Source organism: Ipomoea triloba, chromosome 8 (genome assembly GCF_003576645.1).
Source record: "Ipomoea triloba cultivar NCNSP0323 chromosome 8, ASM357664v1".
Classification (NCBI taxonomy): domain Eukaryota; kingdom Viridiplantae; phylum Streptophyta; class Magnoliopsida; order Solanales; family Convolvulaceae; genus Ipomoea; species Ipomoea triloba.
The window spans coordinates 6,037,118-6,055,307 of record NC_044923.1 but is presented as its reverse complement, the minus strand read 5'-3'; the positions used below and the strand labels follow the sequence as shown (position 1 = coordinate 6,055,307).

General features: G+C 30.3%; 1 protein-coding gene across 1 annotated transcript; it reads left to right on the top strand.

The window, feature by feature from the left end:
* Positions 1-3,915: 3,915 nt before the first annotated feature.
* On the top strand, positions 3,916-5,119 carry LOC116026748 (E3 ubiquitin-protein ligase BOI-like). Its single transcript, XM_031268126.1, has 2 exons — positions 3,916-4,303; positions 4,392-5,119. The coding sequence occupies exons 1-2, from the start codon at positions 3,992-3,994 to the stop codon at positions 4,977-4,979; spliced, it is 900 nt and encodes a 299-aa protein (XP_031123986.1). The 5' UTR covers positions 3,916-3,991; the 3' UTR covers positions 4,980-5,119.
* Positions 5,120-18,190: the final 13,071 nt, after the last annotated feature.

Sequence of the window (18,190 nt, the reverse complement as noted above, 5' to 3'; positions counted from 1 at the left end):
GTTGTTCCTTGTCTCATATGGATTCTCAATGAATTATTATAAACTGATAAAAAGTTTATAAAATTATGTATAGATTTTTTTTAGTTAATATTTAGTAGTAGAGAAAATATCCTTAAACTATTATTGGTAGAGTCATCAAGAACTTGTGCGATATATAAGTCGATTTGATGGTCATGTAAACCTACATCTAGACATATAGTTTCAATAAAGAGTTTAAAATCTGGTGAAGAATGAAAGACAAAATGATATAATACTGCATCCACATAGGTACCGTGCGACGTTTGTGAGATGGCGCCACTAACGAAAAGAGTCATAATGTACTCACCATGATTACCAAAATCAAAACTTTGATCAAAAAGTCTTATTAGACTAAAAATTAGCATCAAAGATGACAACAAATTCATAACCATCAAACTTAATGTTTTTTAGATCCATTCACATAAAGCACTTTCCTTGTAACCATTTCTGTTGTTCCTTGTCTCATATTTCACATTAACCCCACACCACGTCAAACTTTTACATTCATCATATCCACCACTAGTTTGTACATATGGGTTCTCAAAGAATTGTTATACATTCATAAGATTAGGATAGATTTTTTTTAGTTACTATTTAGTAGAGGTAATAACCTTAAGCTATTATTGGTGGAGTCATCAAGAACTTGCTTGATAAGTGGATATGTTGACAATGGAAACCCACACATATAGTCCCAATAAAGAGTTTAAAACATAGTGAAGAATGAAATAGAAAATGATATGATGATATCAAATCCACAAAGGCACCGTGCGACGGTCGTGCGGTGACGGGTAAAAATTGATTTAAGGCGAAGAGTCGTGAAGTATTCAACACTTCTCTAAGCAAGTCCAAAAAGTATTTAACTATTAAAATCCCTTCTCAAACAACCACCTGATGTTATTCTGTAAGATCGACTAGTTATGAAAAGTAAAAATATTAGTTAATGATAGGTTCCAAGATAGATGGCAGGAATAAGGAGTAGCGGAATGGTAATTGTAGGTATAACCATGGGAAGTTTTAATCATGGAGGTGAAAAATATTTTCCTTATGCATATTATTACTAACAATATGGTGGTCATTGAAAAGGTAATTAACAAATAAATTTAAGGAATAATATATACTTACTAAACTTTAAACATCCTGCTGGTGAAAAAGGTAAACAACAAATTACAAATGCATTACTATTAAAAAAAAATACTAGGAGAAGGCTATTTGTTTAACAAATCACATCTAATATCCTAATCATTTCGACTTGAGTAACACTAAATTATATTCCACTTAAGTCACATTCATAGAGTTTGACTATTACTCCAAAAATTATAACATATTATATCAAACTTTTTTTAAAAAAAAAACAGTGACATTTTCATAATTAACGCCAATTATACTATACAACTTTTATTAACACTATACTGTGCACTTATGCGAATTTGTCAGAAATGCACATTATGTTGTTAAAAAAAATGTACTCTGTAGTACTTAAAATTGCACTTTTCAAAATGTGAAAGTGCAGTGCACTTAGAATTTAGATTTTAGAGTTTACTACTAAGATTTTGGCTTTATTTGGTTTAGGAGTTCACACTTTTACTGTTTATGGCTTAACATTTACGATTTATGTTTAAAATTTAGTTTTTTCATTGATATTTTTAAAGTTATCCAGGAATGCACTTTCTATTGTTAAAAGTGTACAATATAGTGTTAAAAGTTACTGTATTTTTTTTTATTTGATTTGATCCGTTCAATTTTTACATATGTAAGACTGAGACTGGTTCTTAGTATTTTCCTGGGTGTGTTCTCGTGGGATCCTATTTTTACACATGTAATTTCTATATGTCTTTTTTAAACTCTTTTTAATTAAATAATAAAATTACATATTAGTCATATTTATTAAATGCTGAAATAACAAAATTTTAAAAGAATGATGGGAGTGTTAATCGGGACATCGGATGCCACTAAACCACAAGGTCTTTGTGCGTCATTAGATTGAGAAAATAGCTATGAACAGATACTACATTGTCACAGAGTCAGTACTACTAAAAAAAATTATCGCAAGCAAATGAAATTCAAAAAATGTAATTGACAAGTCTCATAGAGTTATTATCTCAGTTAGTTCCACGGATTGTCCTAAAATTCTATTTTAAAAAATAAAAATAAACAAATGAGTGGTGCGACGTGGCAGAAAGCAACACGTCCGTTACTCCAGCCGTATAAATAGGTGGCTTTACATTCATGTGTACGAGGAAAATTTCCAAAATAACGTGGGACAGTGGCAGGTTCTCGAAGTTTGGAAAGGGATCACACCTTCTTAACTTTCCTAATCTTATTTTTTTCAAACAAACTTTCCTAATCTTAATGCCTGACTTAATTTTTTTTTTTTTTTTGATATTTTAGTTTTTTTCTTTTTCGTCAAATTATATCATTGATTCAATGAATCAATATCAAATTCATGAGGAAAATAAATCTTAAGTTATCCAAATAATTCTTACTTGTATATTTTTGCATATAAGAAGTCTTCGTTACTACTAATTAATTAAAATATTTAAATTTATTATGCTTATTATTTTTACGTATAATAAATTATTATGAAAATATTTTTTTTTATTTTAAGCATAATAAATTTTTATCAAAAAGAATCACAAATATTAAAAGAAAAAGATCTTGGATTTAATTTTTCATTTAATTCAATAGTTAAAAAGTTTGATTTTAAATTACTATTCTTTTCAAATACGGAGTACTTGGTTGATTTTTTTTTTTTTATTACTACTAACTCTATTACAAACTTTAATTTTTTTATTGCAAATTTTGACATTATAATTGTAGGAGCGAAAGTAGCCATCATTACAAAATATCCACTAATTAATTTGTTTGAAAATAAATTAATTTGATTGGTTTATATTACATTACTATTATCTTATTAGTAGAAATTCACCATTATATTATGTCAACATTGAATTCGATTCATTATTTTAACTCTATTAAACATTTGTGAGATCTAAATTGATCTTTTGATCAAAAAAAAAAATTCTTCGCAAAGATTTCACATTGCGAAACACATAAATTTTAATATTCTTTCTGTATCATTGTATGTATGTAATTGCGTTAGCGATACTTGATTAAATATTTAAAATATTATTAAACACAAAAAAAATTGAAAGTAATAAGAAAATAAATAACAAATAAATAGTTGATTTCGTATAGTAAACATGATAGGTAAAATATCAATTTATAGTACATTTGGTTTATGAAATAAGTTTAGAATGAAATTACTTAATAGAAATAATTTTATTCAATTGTTTGATAAATCGTTTTATTATGAAATATAATATTATTGATAATGAAATATTTAATTTTTTTTAACGGAATAGCTATTCACAACAACAACAACAATAACAACAACAGCAACAACAACACAAATTTTTTATTATTACATCATTTAATTTAGATTGTACATATATTTTTTGAATGTTTATTTTATTTTTATTTTTTAAAACCAATCAAACACATAATAAATAAATAAACAACAATAAAGTGACAACCGACAAGAATATAGGGAATACAAGATTTAATTAAAATTTCAGTAAAATAGAATTATAAAATAAAATTCTATTCTTTACCTATTCAATTTCTAATAAAATATAATTTTTTATTTTCCTAAAATTCGTTTCGTGAACCAAACACATTATTAATGAAAATAAGATAGAATAGCAAAATATTTAATTATCAAAGTTTTGAGGGCGAAAATATAATACTAAGAAAGGGCGTGGTCTTAAAGAGATATATACAAACATGAGGATCCAGACAAAAAAATTTAAAATTATCCCGTTACTAGGTAACGGACAATTTAGTTTTAGGGAACCTTAACTACGGCCTACCTATTTAAAGCCGAATGCAGTGTAAACCCCATTCTTGTTTGTCGCTCCTCTCTTTCTTCTCGTCTAGGTTAAGCACGCAATTTCTCTCTGACTCAGATTCACCCATGGCGGTTGAAGCCAATTCCAATCTTCTCCCCCTAGAATTCTCCGATTTCATTCCGTTAGGCATGGAAAATTGCAGAGATTTCATGAGTACTAAGCCAAGATTAGCCGCATATCAGAGCATCTTCCCGTTTAATCGATCTCGGCCGGTGAAAAATGTCGTCGCCGGGAATAGTCTTCAGCAGCCGTCGCTTCACGGGAAGCGATCTAGAGATTCTCTCGATCTCTATAGCCATCCGTCGACTCAAATCTGCGGCGGCGGCGCCGGCGATGATTTTTTGCAATCGGAGATTGATAGAATCATCGCGCATCATGTACGTACACATATTTTGTGAGGTTTTTAATTTATTTTTTGTTATTCTCTTGAAAATTTGTTTTCTGATTTTGAATTTATTTTTTCAGACTAAGAAATTGAGGGTGGAGTTCGAGGAGAGGCAGAAACAGACGGCCAGAAATTTAATGGCGGCGATGGGAGATGGTTTGGTGAAGAAACTTAGGGAGAAGGATGAAGAGATTCAAAGAATGGCTAAATTGAATTTAGCCCTACAAGAAAGGGTGAAGAGTTTGTACGTTGAGAATCAGTTATGGCGAGATATGGCGCAGACGAACGAGGCGGCGGCGAATTCTCTCCGGAGCAATCTGGAGCAAGTGCTCGCCCACGTCGCCGACGAGCGCGTGTCCGTCCCCGCCGCCGTCGCGGCGGCGGAGGAAGACGCGGAGTCCTGCTGCGGGAGCAGCGATCACGGCCGTGGAGAGCCGGAGGTTTGCACGGCGATGCCGGAGTGGCGCACCCCCGCCACGGAGGCGCAGGATAGCAAGAATTCCGGCGGCCGGATGTGCCGCCGGTGCGGCGAGAGAGAGTCGAGCGTTCTGTTGCTGCCGTGTCGGCATCTCTGCCTCTGCACACTGTGTGGGTCCACCCTGATACGATGTTGCCCAGTATGTAATTCTAACATGAATGCCACTGTTCACGTTAACATGTCTTCTTGATGATAAAAGGAAAAAAAAAAAAATAGCAGAGGAAAAGAATTACGGAAAATAGTCCTTTTTGTGATAATGTAGAAAATTAGATTTCTCTCTGTATATTCCTTTTCTTGAACAATAGTGAATTAAAATTTTCATTTTTTTCATCCCCTCTTCATTTTTCTTTTTGTGTAAACTCGCAGCGTGTTTCGGATCTTTATCATCTGTGGGAATCAAACCTGAGTTATTATAGAGTTAATAACTTTCTCTTAATTTATCTTATTAAATGATAGATAAAACACGGATAATCACAATATACAATCAGTTACTTAAAGAATCATGTAAGTTTTTATATTTTCAATTAACGTTTGTAATTTACCTACTGCATTAGTAATTATATTTTATGAGATTAATATAATCCAGTTTGGTTTAGGCTAGTTTTCTTTTAATTTCATATAACTATGATATAGGTATGGAATAAAGATTGGGTGGTATGCCAAACTCAGGGTAGGGAATCCTAGTTTTGGGATTGTGGAAAGCATCCATATGCTAATGTGGTCCCCATCTATGCATTTTGGCTTTCACACTTACTTTGATCTTACATTGATTGACAACCATAAATAGAAACCAAAAATATTTTTTTAAAAAAATAAAAGAAAAGCAGCCATGATTAGGCGAATTTTTTTTTTTTAAAAAAAATTACTATAAGCTCCATAGTATGTGTAAAATACAATAGTTAAGTACCTTGTGCTCAATTGACACCTCTGTAAAATAAAGTATATTGTACAGATATTACACTATAATAGAGTGGTTGAATATTTGTCGAGTATTGAATAATATCAGTTGTCATAATAAATATGGATTTTATCTTTTACAGCTATATTTGAAAAAGAAAAATTTACTTCTTTTTATTTTATTTCCTTTATTTCTTCCACAGAAATCTAAGGTGCAACTACTATTGTACAATAAAAATAACACTAGGACAATGTTTCATGTATATATTAAGTTTGGCGTGATTTTATACAACCAATTTGTAATTAAATTATAAATAGTCAAATACTTATAAAAATCTTGACATTTATTAAAAATAAATATGAGTAGAGTTTTTATCTTTAAATTATGGTTGACTAACAACTTTAGTCCAAAATTATTAACAATGTTGTGGTTGTGGTCCTCTCCTATTAATGTTTTACTTTTAATGTATAACTAAATATCAATTTTAGTTCTCGATTGTTAACTAAAATCACAATGTAGTGTGTTTGTAACGATAATTCCAAACAAGCACTCGACGTATTTATGCACAAGAATTAAGTCTGCCATACCTACTACTCTTAGTTATCCATTGATCGGCAACGCCTAGTCGGGGTCGCTTGGCTTAGATTTCCTCAACTTCTGTTGACGTTTCTTTGGTTGTTTTATTTCTTTCCAACGTATAAACTTATTGAGCTAGTATCTATGTTTATGAACAGTTAAAACTGAAAATCACTATTCAGCCATAACTTAAGAGGTGAACCCGTCGGTTTTCAAAAAATTGAATGCGGGTGATATTTTATGGTAATAAATACATGTAGACCATAAAAATGAATGAGTATATTAAATGTGAGGAGGGTGGGGGGGGGGGGGGTAGAAAAGGATGGGTGAGATGTCAAGAAGCTGAAAGAGGGGTTATGTTGGGTAGTTGTAATGCTATTAAGGGAAGTGGGGAAGGCAAGTGTCCTGCAGGCTTTTAAGGCATAAATAGTGAGGATGTGAAAGGGATATGAGATGGGGCACCACTAGTAGTAGTAGTAGTTTTAATTTTGTGAGTTGTGATGAAAAGCATGCATACCCCCACAGTTATTGTGGTTCATGAAAATTAGGCTGCCATGGATTCCCCACTCTTGAAGCTATTGTCACCCCATTTGCCAAGTTTTGGATCTATCTATGCAATCAATTAATTCCCCCTATTTTATTACACTCCGACAAATGTTGAGGATATCAAGGATCTATCCATCCACTATAATGGCCTCCAATAAATGGGTTGGTTAGTTGTATGAGATTATGTGAAGCTATTCAAATCTTTACTTTTCGAGAAAGTTAACAGTTGCTTTTGTTTTGTGTTTACCGATTTAAACTATGGAGACCAACAGACACCTCATACGAGGAGTCCAATTTAGAACCTTATAGTTATCAGACTAACTGTCTGACCAATTTGATAAATGTAGAGCATATCAAGGATCTATCCTCTAATAGAGTCTACTAAACTGGTTATGAGAAAGTCTGCACTCACTACCGCTTTGTGACCCTAACTAACAAACCACAAGGAAGTAAACCAGTCTAGGCTGGTTGCCATATCTAGTCGGTTCAAACTAAGAAGGCTAATAAACAGTTCTCACGAAAAGTCATACTTAAAACTTAATTGTTACCAAACTAACTATTGGATTGCCAAAGACCTTATGGTCTATTGGCACTCGGTTGCACTTTCACATGAGAGAAGGTGGGTTTGAGCTTCAGCGAAGGTGATATTTACTTTTTGTTTGGAGCTACCCCAAAGTAGTGAACTATAAATTGACAATAGGGGCCAAATTAACATTTTTGTTTCAATATTATAATAACTATACCATTATAAATCAATTATAATTTTTAAGTGAAAGTACAACTTTATTGTGTACAATACATTCATGAAATTCAAAATAAAAAATTTATTAACTTATAAAAGTCTAAAAATTACAATTACTAGTCACAAGCATAATTACTATAATTGATGACCCTAAATAAATAATGACCACTCACCTTCTTCTTCCTAGCACATTCGTTATTAGCATAGGTTAAGTTCATCTTTTCTACGGATCATCCACTACACGACATGTGTAATTTATGTGTAATTAACTTAATCAAACCTTAATTATCAACATTAATTCATTTGAGATTTGTTGCTAAACTTTTTGAGAGTGTGCATTGTATCGGTTCACTTTTCTCTCTTGTTTTTCCTGAATTGATGTCCATCCATTGTGTCTTTACCTAAATATAGTACGCACAATTTGAAATGATGAACAATGCACAATGAACTCACCATTTACTTAAAATGAATATACAGCACTAATGACGATGTTTATGATGATGATGTTGGAGAATAATTGTACTTTTTCAGATTGTTACAAGTTTTCATTTTCTTGTTAGTTCATTTTTTTTTTGTTACATATATATATAAGAAAAAAATGGTACCAATCAAGTTAAAAAGAAGTGTTGAAAATGGCGATATAAACAGTAGCGTTAACGTCGAACATGTGCTCTGACTTCATTGAACTCATCACTTTAATTTGATGCCACCAAACCCAATTAATTCCACTTTTTTTCTTCTTCACTACGGTAATGTTTTTCCCTTTAAATTTGATTACTTTTTTTTTTTTTTTGGTTGAAAATTTTAGTACTTTTTAATTGACAAAATTTAATCTCAAATACTCTCATAAAGTTACACTTTTTTTTGGGTGATAGTGAAGATATTTTGAATATATTGGACTAAATTTAATTGATTTGAAAATATCCAAAGACTAAAAATGATTTAATGAGTTAATCACTGATTTGGTCTTTTGACAATATTCAAAATTATCAATTTCGTACTAGACTATCATCCTTTTCAAATTAAGTTTTCAATTTTAAAAATCTTACCCAATTTCGTTCTCTATTATCATCCTACCGCTCAAATTGACTATCATTCTATGATTAAAATTGATGGGAGGACGAAATTGGATAAAATTTTTAAAGTTGAGAACTTAATTTGGTAATCATGATAATTGATGATCAAATCAATAATTTCGCTATAGTTGAAGCACCAAATCGATTAATTGATAAGTACATAGTGAAATATTATATATTATTATTCAAAATCAAAAACATATCCTTCCCAACCAACCACATGCATTTTCCACGAACTTTCTTCTTTTCTAGTTTTGGAATTAGCCTTTTCATTCCATATAGATGTTGTGTTTAACGAAAATTTCTATGATGGTGCGCTTAATAATGTTGAAGTGGATGTTTTGATAAAATTATATTCTCCATGTTTAGTAAATGCTTGTGTTAGTTGATAGTTGTTAGTTGTTTGGATTAGAGGATATGATTAATTAATTGTAGAAATGTGTTTGGTAAATTAATGTTAGCAGATAGTTGTTTGACATAATTAATTTTCTCAAAAAATTAATTGAAAAAATTTGCTTTGATCAGTTTTTTTGAGTTGATTAACCAAATTTTTTAACCAAGTCAAACAACTAATACTAGTCAAATAAGCCAAAATTATGTACTTTTTAAAGGCGAAAACATATATACCTCTATTAACTATAAATTACACACAATATTATTATATGTGATATTCTAAAATTTCTCTCTTCTTAAAAGTAAAAGAAATCAATGGATTAATTCCAATAACAATGTAACTCATTTATCTTCAAATAATTCTCCAATTTTTTTATCTTGTTTTTGTATTCATGAAAATTTATATAAGATATATAGGGTTTCAATTTTAAATCAACGGTTCAAAATTAATTTCAATTAGATATTTTTCAAATTGTTCTCGTTAATTTTAATCTCGAACGGAACTAAATTAAAATAGAAATAAACCTTGATCGAAACATTAGCTAGAGTTCCAATCTTAGTTTTGGTTCTAAGTCAAAATCAAAGCAGAACCACCAATTCTCAAGACAAAATTGATTCAAACATGCCCCACATGAGTAGCTCAGTTGGTCGCAGGAATAAATTTAAGAAGAAAAAGCAGAAATCGGGTCTCACCAGTAGTAGTGTAGAAGCAATATCTCAAAGTGAAGGGAATTCTTTGTTACAGTAAGTAAATGTTTAGCCTCTGTATACAGCTGAGTTACTATAGTTTACATCCTCCCATTTGCTCTGTTGCGGTAGGACGTGGGGGCCCTTGGATTGAGGATTCAACTTTTTGGGAAGGAAAAAATTGATTGAATCTAGGTCGGTATTGTTCTAAGTAATTTTAGTTTAAACAAAAAAAAAAAAAGCTCTCAAGTCTCAAGACACAACTTAAATGGTCAACTGTTCAAAATAAATTTATAAATTCGGATCATAAAAGACTAGTGTATGTTAAACATAGATAGTTAAAACGAGACACATTTCATGATTTACTTATTCTAACAATCTCAGCTGCACTATAAGTGTTAACTGATATCAATCGCTTAAAACAAATTATTACGTTAATAATTCTCACTAATTCCATATAATCGATCCATTGGCCACACATGCTTTATGATTGTCAATCATTTTAGCTTTATGAATTAAGCATCCATCCATCTATCCATCCATCCATCCATCCATCCACGCACTAATAAGTATTTATACTGGTTGTCGCAATCAACATTTATCTAGTGTTTTCCTTTTTGTCATCATAAGAAAAGTCGTCATAAATAAATATATATGATATATCACAATTTATTAGTATAGTTTAGAGATATTCTTTGGTTGGCAGTACATGAGTACAATATCACGCCCATGTGCCAAATGGCGTCAAAGTTTCCGACACGTCATACTCAACACAACATCTAAATTATTGTAATTAACTTGTACTACATGACGCGTCTCACAGCATTCTCGTGTACCAACGCCCTTCATTCATCATTCATGTTATAACTTTTATTTTATTTTATTTTATTTTGCAGCTAATAAATAGATGGCTAGTCCACCACCAAGAATTTTCGGGTGCACACTTGCCTGAGACGCGATCTATAAGACGAGTCGAGTTAAGTTGAGTCAATATGTAAATGTAATTCTTATACTAACAAATGTAATATTAAATCAGAAATAAAATTGTTGTTAGAAATCTGTTCAAATGTGGTTATCACCTTCATGTGCGGTCGGTGCGGTTCGCACCACTCAATGTTCGAAAATGCACCACTAAATGTTAGAAAACGCACCACAATGAAAATAAACAAAAATACAAAAAAAAATACACCACACACTCAAAATAATGCACCATAACTTCTCTGTCCCTAAAGGTGCATTTGCTAACACTATGTGGTATATATTTACATACCTAGTGGTGTGTTTTTTGGTGATGCGTACCTAATGATGCATATTTGTGTGGTGTATTTTTCAACATTGAGTGATGTATATTTGTATACATAGTGGTGTAGCTGCACTGACCGCACGTTAAGGGGCGGCCACACCTGATTATGACCCTATACATTTATATATGTAAAAAACGTAATACTTTTGAGAACACATATAATACTTTTCTATTTTGATATAAAAATATTATTTTTGAGAATAGAGTTTATACTTCATTAATAACTTTAAAATAAATTATAAGCTACTAAATAAACTCGGCCAAAGAGAGGCTAAATATAAATGTTGAGAAAGAAATAAGGGATGAAATAATTGATAGCCCCACCACGTGTGAACGGAGCTGGAGGCTTAGGAAGGATGGGCGCATTATAGCGGTGAAGAGCGTCGTATATTTTAGAATGAGACCGTGCGTGAAAGAAGAAAATCACGAAAAGGACCGCAAAAAATAAATAAAAATTACAAATTTTCATACTATAGCGGAGAGAGACAGGTCGTGGGGCGTACGTTAGTTTAATGCGTCAAAATCGTTTCCTATGTACTCTTCCTGGATTTCGTAGTCGGCATGCAGTCCTCAAATTTTATATTTTATTATTATTATTTTTTTTTATTTGATTAGGAATACCTTCTAAATCTATGAAAATAAATTAACACAAAATAAATTAAAATCAAGGTAGAGAAGGTGGTCCATTGCATATTTGTTTCTTCAAAGAAAACCTAATAATTTAATGTATTCGTGCTATTAAAATCAAATTATGATTAAGACCGTGGAAAAATTAGTGTTGTTCTTCCCTTCTCCGGTCCTTACCACAAAAAAAATAAAATTGAATAAAAAAAATAATTAATATAATTATTTGATATTATTTATTATTTATATCTTTTTTATGATACGAAGTTATAACATTTTTTAGTAATTCGATAATACGTAGTATATTTTTAATAAAAATTTTTGCACTCCCCCTGACTTAAAATGTATGTCTTATGCAAATAACTATGTTATTGCGCATATTATATAACTAATAAATGTCTGGTTCAACTATTAATTTCAATTTGGTATGATTGTGTCTACGTGAAATGTGCATCCTAACGACTAATTTAAACTTTTAGTTCAGACAAGATACATCATTTCATTTAAGTTTATGTTATTTATAATTTAATTGTTGTAACTTGTAATGATGAATTTAATTTTAATAAATAGGATATATTTTAAAATACTTTAATAATTATGTTAAATAAGAAAAGTTAAAACTAAAGATTATTAAAAAAAATTAAAGTAAAAGGGGAATTAATTTCAATAGTGAATAATACATATGTGTGTGTGTATATATATATATATATATATATATATATATATATATATATATATGTGGACATATAAATGGGAAAGATGGGTGGGGTATGTATATAATTATTACTCAAATCAAAACCAATGAAAATATAATTTTAATTTAATTTTATTATTAGTTATATATCATTTTCATGATGTTTTAGTAGAAGAAGCCAAAAATACTTTTCATTGTTTATATTATGAAATGGTTGAAGGGTTTGGGGGTCATCATGATTGATATGCCCCAAGACTAAGACAAAAAATAAAGGCAGCATCTACATTTCCTCCTTGTTAGTTTTCTGTCAACATATGGCCCCACTTGTGACTTATGATGTAAAATGATGCCAGGTAGATCTGCTTTTTTAAAAATAAAAAATTTTAAAACAAAAAATCGTACAAGTAATATTACATGTACTATCAATTTTTACTCTCTGTTGAGGTGTCGTGAATCGTGATTGGTCTGTTCGATTCGAAAAAGAAAAAAAAGTGGGGCATGGTTTTTTCTTGTTCCTTTTTATTCAGTAAAAATCTGAACGTATGACGGGTATTTTACTCTTTAAAAATACACTTATTAATTTTATTTTTTATTTATTTATTTTTTTAATATTATACATGAAGTTAGCAATTTTTTTGTAAGATTGGTAAATGATGGAGATGGGTGGCAAACCACATCTGACGATGCATAATTAATGTTTATTGTTATTAAGGGGGGTGGGTGGGTCCCACCAATTGTCCCTTACATCACCAACATGAAGACACTTCAAGGGATGTGAGAGGTTTTTGTAATTAAAGAATTCAATGTATTTTATTGAATGTGTTTGAGTTTCTTCTCAATGTTGAATTCCCCACCCCCCATTTGGCCCCAGACTCTGACCCGGTAGAACTTCTAGAAGGAGGTATATCATGGTAACTCAATTGAACACAAAAATTAAATTTTTACTTACTACATACAAACAATACGGTCCTAACTTTGAAAGGTTACTCCTACACTGCTGCTAGTGAGACTCAATCTTTGGTCTTTCTTCCAAATTTCATCATTGTGTTTGAGTTGGTATGTTGTGTGGATGAGATATTTTATATATATTCCCCATCCCACATTATGCCAACTCCACTCCAAAGAAAAGGTCATGTGGTCTAATGGTAATATTCTATTGTAGTTTGATTTGGACTTAATTGAAAGAGAACAATATCTTAAGCAAGCTAAGAGAGCATCTTGATTAGGGGAAGACTAATTTAAAAAGTAATTAACTATTAACCTAATCAAAGTCGAACCACTTGTGTGACAAAATATAAAATGAATTGAATACTTTTAAAGTACTATTATACTATATGAGATATGCTTATCTTCTAATTATTTAATATGGATTAACACATTTGATCGTTCAATAATATTTTTGTTTTAAATGTTAATTGGTTGTGAAATTAGTCAATTTATTGGATCAAGGGTAAGCTTTACTTTATGTTATAAGATTTGGTACAACTTCTTTTTAAAATTATGAGTAGTTTTATTTCATATTTTCGATATAGACTTTAATTCGTTTTTTCTATTTTAATCACCGATTTAAAAAAGTTAATTCAAAATGTCCTAGATATGCTTAGATACAATAAGGTGAAATTTTTACAAAGTAGTGAGATCAATTTGATTTGAGTATTTAGGATTAAAAATGAAAGGATTTTAAGATTAATGACTCAACAAAAAAAAAAAGATTAATGACTAAAAATGATATTAAAAAAAAAATCAAAGTTCGGGATCAAAACTAAAAATACTGCTATAGTCGATGAATGGTAATGTAAATTTTATCTCTCTCTTAAAAAATTATACATAATGTAGAAATTATTGTCAAACTTTAATTTATTTGTATGACTTATTTTACTAAAAGTGTATAATGTCGATTGACATCAGTGCCCCTTGCAACGGGTACAACCTAAAAACGTTTTGGATTGCACCATGTACAAGATACACCAATTTAGGTTGTACTCGATGCAAGAGGTATCAATATTGATTGACACCTTCAAATTGTTATATTTTAATACTGTTACTTTATTCACAAAATTGAAATTGATACCAAACCCATATATATACTTGTTTTCTGCATAAAAATAAGATTTATTCAATATATTAACAAATGCAAAATAAAATATAATTCCCTTAATATCTTTGATTTATGGATTATTACTAAAAGTTGTGCACGGGATGAAGTCCCCCGCCTTTAGTTTATTTACAAGGTTGGAAATTGGAATCATTACTAATCCATAAGTACTTAGTTTATGGATAAAAATAAGATGTATTCAATAAATTAATGAATGCAAAATAGATATATACAAGAAGGTGGAAACGACATAACGCCTAGGGGTCATGGTTTTCATGAAATGCCTTGTTGGTAAAGCATGTTGTTAGATGTACATAGATTAGATTAAATAAGGTTGGATGAAACCTTCAAACAATGTCATTATCATATCACTAAGCATAACTCATCAACTTTCTTTTTTTGTTGTATAGGAGGTGTAAGGGGACAGGTTGGGTGGCCTAATTATTTTGACTAAACACATAATAAGTACAACTCACTCCAAACAATTCAATATTCTTCCCTTCAAATGACACTAAACCCATTGTTTCAAACTTCCCACAATATCTATAATTTATATTTTATATATAGGATTATCACGATTAATACAATTATAATTTCACAGGTAACGATCACAATTACTTGCTATCAATTACAATAATTTTTAAATTAACGCTTACTACATCCCCAACCATCTTTTAAAAGAAAAACAGAATTTACACACTTCGTCTGGAAAATGTTTTGGATCAAACTTGAAGTCTTAACTTAGCTTTGACATAACTTTGAAGTCAATTTCTAGCTATCTGACCATATATTAGCTAATTATACTACAAGATTGTTGAAAGTTTCAACAATATAATAGCCAAATGTAAATTTTATTTTTAGTCTCATGAATATTATTATGTAATTATCATAATTGGTCCAAACTTTTAATTTGACTATATTTTCGTACTCTCGTTGCTTTATTGACATTATTGTATTTGGTTCTTTATTACAACTTTCATTATACTTGCCTTAATTTCTATCAATTAGATAATTTTACAAATTTAATCTCATATTCTTGTTTAAAAGTGTTCTTAAACGTTATTATAAATAATAATATGATGATTTTACAGTACAATTCTAGTCACTTATTCTTGTTGAAAAGTGTTGACAATCAATATTATAAGCAATAATATGATAGATATTGTTTGATAAAAATTAACTTTTCCTATATTATATTATTTATCATGTCATCTATAATTTTTTTTTAAAATTATCATATATATATTATTTCAAAAATAAAACTCAACTGAATAAATATTGTAACAGAGGATCAAATGCGTCAATCTTAGTAAAATTATGAAACTAAATGTGATCAAATTGAAAATATGAGACTAAAAATAGTAATTTCACAGTATTTATAGGACTAAAATTATATATTCTTTCTAATAGTGAAAAGGAAACAACACTAACCATTATTTATTTATTAACGAGGTAAACCCCACTCCTCACTACGTGAGTATGTGGGTAAAGCCCTCGCCCTGTGACCCTAGCCGGCAAAGAGCCACAGGGAGGTAAATCAGCCTAGGTTACCCATAGCTGACCGGCACAAACTCAAGGGCTTGAGGTTCGAACCCACGACCTCTCGGCTGCAGGTGTAACTCTCTTACCACTTGAGCTGCCCTTACGGGCACAACACTAACCATTATTAATAGCATATACAAGTGATATGATTTGGTTGGGTATTTAAAAGTAATTACTATTCCCTTTCATTCTAAGATTATCCAAAATTTAGTGACGCTTGATCGAGGACATTAACGATAAGGTGGAAGATTTGGATATGATTATAATTTGTTTTCATTAGCTAGAAAACTTGATGGTGACAACTTTGATCAATAATAATCAAAGGATGTGTCTTATAGTGATTATCAAAATTCATCATTTCAAGATTGAACCATGTTGTTTAATTTTAGCCATTGGATTTGGAATGTTCCCATTCGAAGCTCGTGTTATTTGTTTTGTAATGTAAATACTACTAATAATATGTATAAGCAAGGTTGTCCTTAAATGGGTTAAATGGGTGGTCGAGTAGGTAGAGTAAGACTCTCGATTTTTACAAATATCATCCTAATCAAGTCTGTCATATCAATTTTTCTTAGTGTGGTTTCCTTATCATATAAAATAATAATAATAATAATAATAATACTACGAAATTAAGCATGGATTGGCACAATATGATATGGATGTGCTGATGATATTGAGATATGGATTATGGATGATTCCAAAATGGGAATTATATTGTTTGTTTCATTTCAAATTTTGAATGCGATTCTTACATCATATATTATATTAGTATGCTACCCGTGCGATGCACGGACTAAAGATTTAATATGTTATTAAAAATTATAATTGCTAATCTGTATTAAATTTCATATATAAAAATGAAATATGAGTATCATTCATTTATAAGATTTTGTTATTTAACAAATATATGTTGATTTGTTATCATAAAATTATGAACATATATATTTGCAATTAAATTAAGAATTGATATTTACGGGGCGTCTGATTGGAGGAAATTAAAATTCCATTCCCACTTAATTCCAAAGACAACTAAATTCCTTTGTTTGGTTGAAGAGAATTGCAATTCTACGGAATTAGAATTCTCTCATTTTCATAGAATTAGAATCCCATGGTCCTCCTACGATTTTAATTCTGTAAATTTTAGGAAGAAAAAAATATAATCCGGAAACAAAATATAATATGAAGTTGTTTGTAACTAGAATGTGTGTGTGCGCGTCATGCACGCACGCAAACGTACATCGCCAAAAATTATTATAAAAAGTCTAGATTATCTATCTAATAGATCTAACAATTGAAAATAAGGTATTAAAAAAAAAAAGGCAGAGTCAATTTCATAAATATTACAAACAACTTTGTAATATTTATGAAACTGACACCCGGCCTTTTCTCTCTCTTTTTTTTTTTGGTTTTTATTTTTATTTTTTGTTTTACTTAATTTTCTTCATTTTCAACCATTAAATTTACTAGATGAACAATTCAATTTGTTCATAGTTCTTATATGAGGAGTATTTCTCATTTGGATTGTTACGACTTAAAAAATAAATATGGATACAAATTTAAATGAAAATGAAAGCTATTCAATTCATAATGTAAATGCAAGTTATTATTTATGAGTAGAAAAATTGTATTTTCCCTCTTTTATTTTATGAGTTGATAATGGTGTGTTTGAATTTCATTGTATTCGAGGTGTCGAGGATTTACTAAGGAATTCCGAATCAAAGAAGACACATATCAAAACATGGTGCGGAAAAACCCAAATCAAGATGAATGGAAGATGCCGTACGATTGTTTTGGTTGTCTAGATGCTTGATTCTCATTAGAACGGATTCCCCATTGCTAAGCAACAGGACTAAATCAATCACATAAAAAAAAACCTTAAACTAACCAAAGTAACCTTAATTAGCAAGCCAAGAAAATTTCACAAAATAGGAGTTCAAATCAATTGTTTGTGTGCAGTTTTCTTGAGTGTTGGGCGAATCTATTCGGATCAAAAGACTAAAAGTTAGCATAGCTAGCTGGCACAACTCAGTGAACTCATCACCAGTAAAGTCCCTATTCACTTACAATATATCAATATTCTATCAGGGCTGGTTTTTGGTCCGTCCATAATGTCCAACAGCACATGACCTCAATTTAGAGAGCTCAAAATTTATTTTTGACTTAGTTGTTTAAGAAAAAATATTACAATTAAGTCCACATTCCTTCACGTCTCTTTCTATCTTACC

Coding starts and splice junctions, on each gene's coding strand:
- LOC116026748 (XM_031268126.1), top strand. CDS start 3,992: ATGGCGGTTGAAGCCAATTCCAATCTTCTCCCCCTAGAATTCTCCGAT. Junction 4,304..4,391: donor ATAGAATCATCGCGCATCAT/GTACGTACACAT, acceptor TTATTTTTTCAG/ACTAAGAAATTGAGGGTGGA.